This window comes from Coenobita brevimanus, chromosome 68, assembly GCF_032717465.1.
Source record: "Coenobita brevimanus isolate Jiangsu-jjx chromosome 68, ASM3271746v2, whole genome shotgun sequence".
NCBI lineage: Eukaryota > Metazoa > Arthropoda > Malacostraca > Decapoda > Coenobitidae > Coenobita > Coenobita brevimanus.
In genome coordinates, this window is record NC_137021.1 from 21,945,599 (window position 1) to 21,958,207 (window position 12,609).

General features: G+C 41.5%; 1 protein-coding gene across 1 annotated transcript in view; it reads right to left on the reverse strand.

Annotated features, from left to right (window-relative positions):
- LOC145405858 (microfibril-associated glycoprotein 4-like) overlaps positions 1 to 12,040 on the reverse strand; it is a 231,657-nt gene extending 219,617 nt beyond the window's left edge. The window contains exon 1 of the mRNA XM_080277113.1: positions 11,726 to 12,040. Within this exon, the coding sequence (XP_080133239.1) occupies positions 11,726 to 12,040 (315 nt within the window). The remainder of the gene's footprint in view (positions 1 to 11,725) is intronic.
- Between the last annotated feature and the right edge of the window lie 569 nt (positions 12,041 to 12,609).

Genomic DNA, 12,609 nt, shown 5'->3' on the forward strand with positions numbered 1-12,609 from the left:
GTTACATGAGCCGGGAATACACCATAGGGTTCCCTGTTCCCACGAAAAAGGAGAGCCTCACGGAAGTATATCGTGCTGCCAGGCTGGAATTTGCCTGCCAATGTGAGAATCAAAGGCTAGACTTCTGGTCACGGGTTTTCTCTGACAAGAAAACTCCCCGATCGTCCGATCATGGTAGGGCTCATGTGTGGAGGAGAAATAATACCTGCTAAGATGGTTAATATATCGATGTTTGACCTAAAGGCACTGCCGCAACCAGTGTTTCATATAGCCTTTCAGAGAGAGAGAGAGAGAGAGAGAGAGAGAGAGAGAGACAGCGCTGGGGTAAATCTCGGAAATCGACATTCCCTGCTGGGGATTTAAAAAAGATCACACTCCCGTATTCATTATTCCCCGCAAAAGCAACTTCTCCTGAGTCACTCACAGAAAGTTAACTATAATTTACATGAGACATGAGCGCTCTCAGCTTGAATAATGCTTACCCTTGTGGAGTGGATGTGGAACAGTTATAGTACCGCGCATGTACGGTGTAGATGGATAGCTGCTAAGTGCCATCAAGATTGTTTATGATGGTGGTGAGACATGTGTAAGGGTAAATGGGCATCTAAGTGAATGGTTCACGATCAGTGTACTCGCAGCCCATCTCCCGTCCCGTCGACACCTCCACTCCAGTCCGTGGAGGGACCAGCCCCCCCTAGCATCACCGAGGAGGGTTGGCCTGTCCTTTCCACCCAGAGGGTCACGGCCTAGGACCTGTCCTCAGGAGCAGATTTCTCCCTTCGCCCACCTGGACCAAGGCCTGCCCTCCCTGCGACCATGTCTGGGTCTCCCTCCTTGGTCTCCATTTGCTGTGGGGCTGGGCGAGTCTTTACGGACCTTTTCCACCAAGGGCAAGGGGGTTGAGGGCAGTGGCGGTGCGTTATCCACATGCAGTTCTTCGTCGGCGCCTTCCACTCGGCGCCGCGCCTCCATCCACCTCTGCACGTCCTGCCCTGTCCTCCACGACCATCAGCTGTGCTTGCCTGCCCCTCTCACGGCCCTTCCCTGCCTCTGCTGCCTTGCCCTGCCTGCCGATGTCGGCCCAGCTATGCTCTCATTTGGAGGGCTATTTTTCTGCCTTTTTCCCTGACGAGCTCTCTTGTTTGCCCATTCCCCACCAGAGCTGTGGAGAGAATATTACAACAACAACAACAACAACAACAACGATCAGTGTGGACGTCGGACAAGGTTATATGATGTCTCCATGGTTGTTCATTATATATATATATATATATATATATGGATGGGATGTTGAGCTAAGTAAAAGCACAAGTAATGGAGAGAGGGATGGCGTTGGTAATGAAGAGTGATGGATGGAATATCTCAAATTTGTTGTATGCTGATGATGCAATGCTACTTGCAAATACCGGACAAGAGCTTGGTAGATTAGTGCAGAGTTTTGTTGATGTCTATAAGCGTCGTGCCATGAGAGTAAATGTAGAAAAAAGTAAAGTGATGGTAAGCGAGGGAGAAGGTGTGATATTACAGTGAATGGAGAGAGACTGGAATTGGTGAGAGAGTAGAAGTACTGTACCTGCGTACAGTGATATAAAAGAAAGGAAAATGTGCAAAAGAAGTGGAAAGTAGAGTGACACAAGGAAGGAAAATAGTTAGTGCTATGAAGGCCTTGATAAGAAACAGAGGCTTGAGTGTTGCAGCTGCACTAGGGTTACATGAAAGAGTATTAGTGCCAAGTTTAACATATGAATGTGAGACAATGGTGTGGCATGAAAATGAAAAGTCAAGATTGAGAGCAGTGGAGATGGGGCTGCTGAGGAATGTATGTGAGTACAGAAAGTGGATAGGTTACGATATAATGTGTCTCGTGAAACATGCGGAGTGAGGAAGTCTTTGGACACCAGAATCGAAGAGAGTGTACCGAGATGGTATGGTCATGTGGGGAGAATGGATAGCAATAGAGTGTTGAAAAAGGTATATATGAGGGAATTTGAAGGGGGGAGGAGGCAAGGTAAGCCAAGGAGAAGGTGAAGGGATATGGTGGATGTGTGTGAGAAGGAGAGGTATAGAAGTCGGTGAGGCTAGGGGACTGACAAGAGGTCCATCTGACTGGATGAATGTTGTGAGAAGAAGTGCATGATCTGGGATTTGGCACCCCTTATGTGAAGCTACTGACTGTGGTGAATTTTTTTGGTGTATCATATTGAACAAAGATTCCGTAGGCTTGAATGGTGAGTGAATGGAAGCGTGGCCCATTGGAGTGGGCAAACGTTGGCTGCAGGGCCGGCCCAAGCAGGTGTGGGGCCCATTGCAAGGAGCAGGGGCGAGGACTCTCTGATTTTGAATGTCAAACCCAAAGCCCCCCAAAATAAAACAATTTTATAGTTATGCTTCATGAATGGACTTAAATATTAATGCAAATGATTCGTTATGAATCAGAAATGTAAAACAAAGATTCCTAAACCACCATATCACAGACATATACAATACCTATAAGATACAAGATACAATATATTATACAAGATACAATATAATATGCAAGATAGATACAATAGATATATACAGCCAATACAATGATAAACAGACAATGAGCATGTTCTGGATCATATTCATCTTTTTTGCCTTCATCCTTGAGATTAAGAGATTTATTGTGCGGTTTGACATCATTCACTGCTCCAGTGCAGTTTTAACTGTTATGTAACTGAACCTTAGAGAATTTTCTTGCAGGACTTAATGCCTGCAAAGTCTATGATTACTTATGAGATGAGATTTTATTTTCAATGGAAAGTATGGCTAGGCCATTTAGACGATCTTGTGTCATTGTTGACCTCAGATATGTCTTAATAAGCTTCAACCTGGAAAAACTTCTTTCACCTGATGCCACAGTAACAGGAATAGTCAGCAGTATCCTCAGGGCAATCCAGAAATTTGGGAAACTACATAGCTGTTCCTTTTGGAAAGGAAACTTAAGATTTCGGAGGGCTGGGAAGCGATCTCCTCTGGAATAAAAGACTTTAGAGCATCCATTTCTTCCGCTAACATGTAACCATCAATATCTGAGGTGCCATTTACGGTAAGACTTTTCTCCAAGTTGGCTGCATGCACTCTCATTTCTGCTTTGGTATGGTTGTGGAAAGATAATAAGCAACCAAACAACATGTGACTTCAACTGCTGGAATCTCTGCTTCATGGATGAAATGGTTCTATCAAGGATGAGACTGAAACATCCAATTCTGAAACTTTCTTGTAGACTTTGACCTGGCTCATCTTGAGCTTCGTACTGAAATGTTCGTTTCTTTCTACGAATTCTGTTCTCTTTAATGACAGGTTCATTGTCCATATCATTGGCAATCTCCTTTGCATCTGCAAGAGCATTGTCAAATCCATCAGTTCTCTATTTTTGCAGCAATGCAATAGTTCTCCCCATGCTTTTGACTGCAATAGAAAGTTCAACTGCCTCACCTTGTAGCTGTTTACTGACCTGATTGACCTGAAAGAGTATAGCATATCAAAATACTATGGAAACAATGAACTTGAAATTTTGAAGCTCACAGCATAGTAACATAGCCTCACTGCGAGCTTTGGGGTCATTTGTTTGCTCAGCAATGCCACTAAGGCATCGTAAACCTGAACAGTTTGGTACCTCGCAGCTTTGACACTGTCAGTACGACATTCCCATCGGGTTTCAATGAGAGGTTTCACAGTCAAGTCCTTAACATGTCTTGTGAAAATTGCCCATCTCCGAGTTGAATCAGAAAACAAGACATACAGCCTTTGAAGGATGCCAAAGAAGGTCATTCCCTCTGGACACGACTTGGCAATATCCCCCAGTAACAAATTGTAACTGTGGCATGCACAGGGTGTAAAGAAAACTGGGGTGAAAAGAAAGCTCTTGGTTTCATTTCCAAAAGGCAAGCCTGAACACCAGACTTATTGCCTGTCATGTTAGTACCATTATCATAGCCTTGGCCCCTGATATCCTGTAAATTTAAACCCAGTGTCACTAACTTGTCAAGAAGAACATCCAGGAGACTCTTTCCTGTACTTTCCTACACCTCAATGAATTCAATAAAATGCTCATATATTCCAACAGGAACAGTGGAGCCATCAGATACATATATGTCAGAGACAACTGTTCTTAATGCCTAACATCTGGAGTACAATCAAGTATAACAGCAAAGTATTTTGAGGCCTTTATACGGTCATTAATGGTCTTCTGGACTTTGTTACCCATCAGCTGAATCAGCTCATTCTGGATACGCTTGCCAAGGTAATGGGCATGGATCTCTTCATCCTTGATTTGTTGCAGGTGTTCTTGCATGACAGGATCAACCTTGGGAATCAGTTGGACTAGGCATTACCATTTTTAGGTTCAAAGAGTTTATCAAGAGATCCTCAGAAAGCCATGTTATGTTCAGAGAGAAACTGAACAATAGCAAGGAGGCGCTGAAAAACATTTTGCCACCTTAGCTTTTCATCATTGATTGGCTGCTGATGAACTGAATCCAAAGAGCAACCCTTCTTTAGTCTTTGCTTAGCCGCAAACCATTGAACACTTGCCTGCAAGTGACCGCTAGACTTTTCATGCTCAGCTAAATGCACACTAGCATTGGACCAGTCATGAAACCCATCAGAGGACAGCGCGGCATTAACAATGGAAAAAAGTTTTTCTAACTGAAAAGACCAGCCATTTTCTTTGCATCACCTCCCCATTTGATAATTTGCGCTGTAGGTAAAGAATTTGAAAATTTCCTGTCTGCTGCATCTTTGGGGAATTCATGGTTCAAATCTAACTTATGTGGACCCTTTGTGACCAGAAAATCTCGCTGAGCAGTGGAAAGAATTTTTGGCCAAGAGGCAGGATCCTCATAATTTTAAACAAAGCTAACATCAAGGCTGCTGTCTTTCCTCTTGAGTTCTGATGTACGCTGCTGAAGCAAACTAGATGATGATGTAGCTTGTTCAGCAGTTTGCACGGAAGGAGCTGCAGGAAGATTGGGCAGATCTTGGAACTCCATGGAACTGACTGACTTACAGTCTGGCTCTTCGGTCTCAGTGTCACTCTTTTTAATGATAAATTTCTCCATTGCTCCACTGAGACGTTTGACTTCATTTTCTTTTGCTGCCTTTATGTTCCTCTTTTCACTGCCACTTAGGTAGATTCTGCAAATGTCACGCTTTCTTTTCGGCATCTTTTTGCAAGGGGGGAGGGCTAAGGTTCTTTAAATAATATTTAAAATTTTCAAAAAAATTTTCTTGACAAGTGTTAAATTAAGTGCTGTTCAACTCCTGCTGTTAGCAGAAGATGAAGGGATTTTTCGGCCGGTGAATTTCTTAAGCAAAACTACTAACAATTGGTGCTCTACAGTCAGAGAAAAGAACTGCTAAACATTGCTGTTATCAAATGGATCCAAAGACAGAGATATCAGCAAAAATACATAAAGGCCTGGGTCCTAAACTCCAAATCTTGGATATCACAATACCCACAGTCAGCTCATGTAACTGCAAACTGAATACAGGGCTGAAGCTTATAATACCAGAAGAAATTCATTTAATCATTTAAGGCAAATATTTTCAATAGAAATTTACAGACTATATTTGACACAATCTTCTCATAAGCCCGATCAGGATCTCACAAGAAAACTATGAAACCTAGGCCAACAGCCAAAATCACTTGGCTGAAGGATTCAAGCAGTTAGCACTCTTTAATTCAGGAAAATGCATGCAGCACAAATTTCACATATTAGACCTCTGATGAACAACACTACCAAGACAATCAGTCAAGCCAAAAAAAAACACATACTTCTTGAAAATGTGTTGAAGAGATAAACATGAGGAAGAATGTGATAAATCTGCAGGGGTCACACATCTAACCTCGGGCAGAGCGGGGCCCTAAATGAGCACTATGAGAGAGGCGCGTGGCTGGTGCATGCTACATAATGCTCAATCAGGGGCCCGCTCAGCTGCAGACATGTCAAGTGCGTTGCGCCACATTATACTCTATCAGGGGCCCGCTCGTTAGGCGTGGGGCCCCTAAAGGCCTAAAGGTTTTATTCTTTTTTTTGGAGGGGGGGGGGAGCGCGGGACCCCTAGAGGAGCGGGGCCCAATGCAGTTGCATCGGTCGCATCGCCTTAGGGCCTGCTCTGGTTGGCTGTCTGGGCGTTGCTACGCCTCACCCTTCCGTAGGGTAGGAAGGGGGGGTGCGGATGATGATGATGATGATGATGATAATGATGATTAATCTGTTTGCAAAATTGAGATTCTGAAACAATGAATATCCACTGTAAGAGACCTCGCAACTGTAGTAAACAAAATGAATATCAGAATTCAAAATAACATCCAACAATCAGTGTGTGCAAAGCCGCAACGTCCTTCTCAGCAGTTACTTCAACAAACAAGGGATGTGACTATGGTACACCTAATGTCTTACTTGGCTCATATCTCTGACTGGGGTAAATATAATCTTGTTGTTTTTAATGCATCAAAGACTCAGTTTTTACACCAATCAACCCAACAAAATCTTCCATAAGAGTACCCACTAATGTTTAATAACATCCAGACCAATCCTGCATCATCCTTGAACATGCTTGGGGTTTCATTCACGCAGGACTTATCTTGGAAAGATCATATTGTATATCTTGTAAAATCTGCTTCCAAGAGATTAGGTGTGCTAAGGCGACTCCGTGCCTTCTTTACCCCTGCACAGTTGCTGACTTTATACACGGGTTTTATTCGCCCCTGTTTAGAGTACAAATCTCATGTGTGGGGAGGCTCCCCACATACAGCTCTTCTCAATAGGGTGGAATCAAAGGCTATTCGTCTCATTACTCTCCTCCTCTTACTGGCTCCCTTCAAGCTCTGTCTCTTCGCCACACTGTTGCCTCTTTATCTCTTTTCTATCGCTACTTCAATGGTCGCTACTCCTTTGAACTGTCTGCTTACATCCCTCCACCTCTGTGACAGGCGTGTAGCACCCGTGTAGCACCAAAATCTCATCCCTTTTCTATCCAACTCTCTAATGGAAGAGTTAACCGTTACTCCCAGTCCTTCATTTATGTAACAGGTCAACTCTGGAACTGTCTCCCTCTGTGTGTATTTCCTACCTCCTATGATCTCCAGTCCTTCAAGCGCCGTGTGTCCAGGCATCTCGGAATTAATAGATCTTGAATCTGGCTCTCTTTTGTAATGCTTTTTTTTTTTTTTTTTTCTTGGAAGGAACGTTTTGCGGGCTCAGCCTTTGGTTCCTTTTTCCTTGCATTAAAAAAAAATGAAAATTATTAGAAAATGCAAAGTGTTTAGTGTCATAACATAAAAGCTTTAATGGTAATTGAAATGCAAGCATTTTCATTGTTTAATTCATAAATGGATTATAGAAAAAGTAAGCACACTAAGTAAATAAAATGTTACTGATTTAAAAATGGGGAATAGGGACCTCTAAAAAGAGCTAACAAACAAGATAAGATCGCTGGAGAGCATGCAAAACCAGTAAGGATTCAAGTACGCTGACAATGTAAACCCTCAAATGCCTATTTTGATTCTTTACAAACTTAATACTTGAGTCAAAAGGGATTTGTGGGTTTACATTGTCTACAGTGGTGTGGTGCTACAGTCCTCGTCTAGGATTCAAAACCCAGCCGTGGTGGACATTTAAAGTGGGTTCTGGTAGTATGCCGTTTCATATGCTTCCACATCCTTGCATCATAATCAGGGATGTTCTACGTACGATAATTATCGTATTTGTACTATAATTTGGGATGCTTGTACGATGTACGATATCACATTCAAAATATACGATAATTTTTGTCTATTTCAGCTTCCCTAGATTTTTTTTTTTTTTATATATACTGCAGGTTAACAACACTCACTATTCCCGCCACACGGTTCATTGTGCCCACACCCCAGTAACCCACGCTTCCCCTGAGTCACTCACGAAATTCCTTTCCCCTCCCAGTCCCATGGGAGGTCAGGGCCAAGCCCGGCCGACCCCATAAATGTCAAGGACTTAGAAGTTCAAACTTTACTTGGTGCTTGGTAGTGGCCTGGTTCAATGCCCTGGCCAAGCTGTAGTGCTGCTGTACCCACTACCCACTCTGCAACTTTGTATAGGACTTCAGTAAAGTCGTAAGTACAGTTGATATGCTGGTATACATAAAGCTTTGTAGGATATTCTTAATTTCTTACCGGGAAACGTGAGTGTAAGGAAGGCAAAAGTAATGTACCGTCTTAATTATTAGTTTGTATTTACCTAATTGTGATTCTCCTGGATTGACTCAGTCAAGCTCATGATGCCCCGTCTACATTTACCATTTCATCATACCTTTTTTTACACACCATCTCGTCTGGTAACTTGTTTTTATTGAAAATTTACCTGTACGATAATTTTAGGGTAAGATACGATAATTTTCATGCTACGGTACGATATATTGGGTCTCTGGGCAGAACATCCCTGATCATAATTCTAGTTGGATATGGCGCTCATTTCGCATTGGGTCCCCAAGGGTTTCCATTTGAGGGAAAGTTGGAGTTAACTGCTCCCTCAATGTCAATAGGAGCAAGCGAGGTTGGTCACCCGCGCCTTATATGTTAGGAATGAGTAGCCTAGCCTTGGACCTCAATGTGCTTGATGTAAAAGGAAAGGGTTGGATGACAATTTAAAGAAATAAGCTAAAAAGCGGACAATAAAACAATATTGTACGGCAATGAAGATTCGTTAGCTCCAGTGCGCTTTACATTCTGAAAAGGGAAAAGCAGTAGGAAGTGGTTTTGAATCACTGCCCTGTATGCCTGAATACAGTAACAATTATGCCGAACAATCAAAATATTCTGTAATCAGTCTTCATTCCTTATCAATTAGTCTTATTAAACACATTAAATTATTTGGAGAAACCACTCAGATGCAGCTTCATTGAACATGTGTGTAAAGACAGCCATTGTGCTCGGTGTGCATTATTTTTTTTTATTATCAGAACTTTCATGAATGTAACTGAAAAACAATGCAAGTTCTCTTACTAGAAGAGTTCTTGAACCGGGTTAACTAATGTCGTTATACCTTGCACTTAAGCAGCAGTAATATTTTACCTTACACTTAAACAGTAGTAAAATATTTACTGAACAGCCACTTCTTGAAAACTACTTTAAAAGTACTGCCATTGCTGGTAAAAGTCGCTGGTAGTTGGCAAGGATTTTTATGACGGAAAATCCCTGTGGGATTAAAGTCTCTAGATTCAGCTTTAGAATTGCTCTGTTGGAAACTCTGCCGAATAGTAAATTAACGTTCAGACGAAATTCACGTTCCACGGGATGTGACGGTCTCATATTCTTCTCTCAAACCGGAAATCCATGGCGATGATGTCTTTTTACAGTACTATAGTCGCGGCGCGCGACTCTGAGGTTGTTATTATCGTGCCCTGGCAACCTACCATTCAAGTGTGCGTCTGATTTCGTGTATAGTATGAGAGCCATGTGATTCGTATATAATATGTACGTGTATAATAATACTCTTGTGTAATATATTCGTGCATAATAATATCATTTGTGTATAATATGATACGAAATTGGAAGCACTTTTGAATGATAGGTTGCCAGGGTACGATAATGATAACCTCAGAGTCGAGCGCCGTGACTATAGTAGGCTATATTCTTGCTGTCGACAGACCGCCTTAGTTTACTCAGGAGAGACTTTTCGAACTTGAGGGGTTATATACGGCCTTCATTATCCCTTTCACTACCAGTCTTCTAATTTAAGTTTAACAGTCATCTGATGCCAGTAACGTAAAAGCTACGAACGTGTATATATTCTCACTTAATCGATTATTTATACATATGGAGTTGATAACTTTATATACAATCGTATTGTCCTCAAGTGAAAGGCAGCGGTCCCAGTTGTGGGTGTACCAGAAGGAGTGTATAGAATTTTAGGGGTGTGGAAATTGGACTATTTTTCAGTTACCTTCATCCTGCTTTACTGTAACTCGGTGCGACCCCAAACGTTCCACTTGCGTGTAACCGCTGATATTTGATACTGACACCAGGTCCCTCTATTGTCCTGTATTGTTAGTTACCAAAACGAAGTGAACTAGAAAAGTTTATTATTATTATTATTATTATTATTATTATTATTATTGTTGTTATTATTATTATTATCATTATTATTATTATTATTATTATTTTAGGGCGGAGTACTCTGAGACAGTTTGGTCATGTGGCGCGTAGAAGTAGTGAGAGACTGAGTAGCAAAGTATGTGACCGGGCTGGAGAGAGAGAGAGAGAGAGAGAGAGAGAGAGAGAGAGAGAGAGAGAGAGAGAGAGAGAGAGAGAGAGAGAGAGAGAGAGGCGGAGAATGAGATAAGGATGAGGACGAGTACTGGTTCTTAACCTTTTTGTTGCTGTTACATCTTAGCACACTATCTCAAGTTACTTAAATCAGGAGAAAGAGTACAAAAACATAATGGTACTAGTAATGTATTATCCAAGTGATTACACAAACTATAATAATGAAGTCAGAATACGGTTTTCAACAGCATTAATTGTTTTTAGTAGAACATACACTACAATAGCCTACTAGTGTGATGGGTGAAACACTTTTTCTTTAATTACTTTTCCTGTATGTGACTCAATTAGGTGCAATACGCATCGCATGTCATAGTTAATAAACATATCTTTTTTTTCTCTCTCTTTCTCACAATGATATCTTCACAGTGGTATGTTGTTGCAAAAGATAGCAGGATCTTGTTTGGTTACTATGATAGAATGGTCTGTTCTTTACCAAGCTTTATCCAGAACATAGCCAGATCCTTCTCATAATATTTTTAATTGCTATACACACACACACACACACACACACACACACACACATATATATATATATATATATATATATATATATATATATATATATATATATATATATATCGCCAAGCAAACTGTTATCGATATTACCCCCTTGAAAAGGCAAACTTACTCCTGTGGTGGTAGTTACCCCCAGGATAAGAACCACTGAGGTACAGGGACGGAGCAGCGAGTTTTATAAAATTGGAAAGCAATGTGTTAAGGAAGGAAAAGAGCTTGATGGCGGAAGACAGGACCACACGGTCTGTGGTATAGATGTCAGGCTAAGGAGACAAGCACACAGAAACAGCTTTACTGATGCGAATCTTTTTTAGGGGCTTATGGGAGAAATGTGATTAATATTGGTTCATTCGGTAGTTCCTGTATTCAGCTATTAACGATTACGTAGATGAGTGGTGACGGGTTAAATTTAAATCTGACATTGTTTTAGCAATTTCAAGTAATAAAAGAATGGAAATGCATTATGGTAACCCAAAAGTCAAGAAAAACTATGAGTTTTGTTGTGTGCTGATGTAATTACTTTTCCTTTATTTAATCTGTAGTCTTTTCTTACACACATCACTGATCAATAGCTTTGCTTTTTTTTTTTTTTTAATTCTTTCAGAATCAAAAATACACTTAAGTGTGCAGAACTAAATGTGTAAGTTTTTCATTTAACTGCGATCAGTTTCAGCAGGGAATCAAAGTGCATGGCTTATGAGAACGTATGTACAATATTTATCAACACAGTGACTACTATAAATTGTGATTTCAATCTGTCCTGTTGCAGGCCTAGAGCAGGGTAAGGGAATTACTGGTAAGAATTTGGTTCGAAAAACGGAAATGAGGCGAAAAGATTGGGAACCAATGAATTAAGGGGGAAATACTGCAACAACTTACCTCAAGAGATGTGGAAACCTGATTTTCTCCTTGAAGGTTGGAGCAGACCGCAAGAGAGGAGGCCACACATGCAGGAGTGAACCCAATAAGCTGCAGTAGAGAGGAGACTGCAGGACAGCCACAGTGCAGACCGCAACTACCGGCAGGTTTTGCGAGAGGAATGTCAGTATGGTGAGTGGTAGGAATGTCAGTGCGATGTGTGGCCGGAATGTCACTTGATGTGGTAGGGTTGCTACTGGCGTCTGTGGCAGGGCTGACAGCTGTAACCGTCACCGCCACAACCATCAACACACTCCCACACAGATACACACCCATCATGTCAAGCGTGTCAGCTTTGGGTCGCGGCCAAGTGAATAGTGATGTAGGTGTCTAGTCTATTCAGGTTAGAAGCGACCCCTCGTTGTGGGGGCGAGTTGACGGGAGGGAAGTTGGAGAGAGAATGGCGCGCCAGCCACACGTCCCGCCACCACTGTCTCAGTCGTGCTCAAGGTCAATATCCTTGATGTTTTCATAACTGTGGAATTTCCCGAGCCCTGTGGGGAAAGCCTTCACGTTAGTAGTGGCGCCGAAAAGAATAAACTATACCTCGATCAGCAGCTAATTAACAACTGTATTGACTTATGGTATTCTTGAATTTGAAAAGATTCACTAGCATATGAATACTTTGTCATCTGCAGATAATTTTCTAGAGTCATAAGACGCTAGCTACACATATGAGAATACTACGTGCACACTTTTGTTCTTCGCCTTTGACAAACAAGAATATAATGTCACCAATTCATTAGAGGATTGTAAAAACTTAAGCCACATTGATGACAAAAATAAACAGGTAAAAATAATACAGATTTTTTATCATGTTTTTTGAGAAGATGCCACAGTATAAA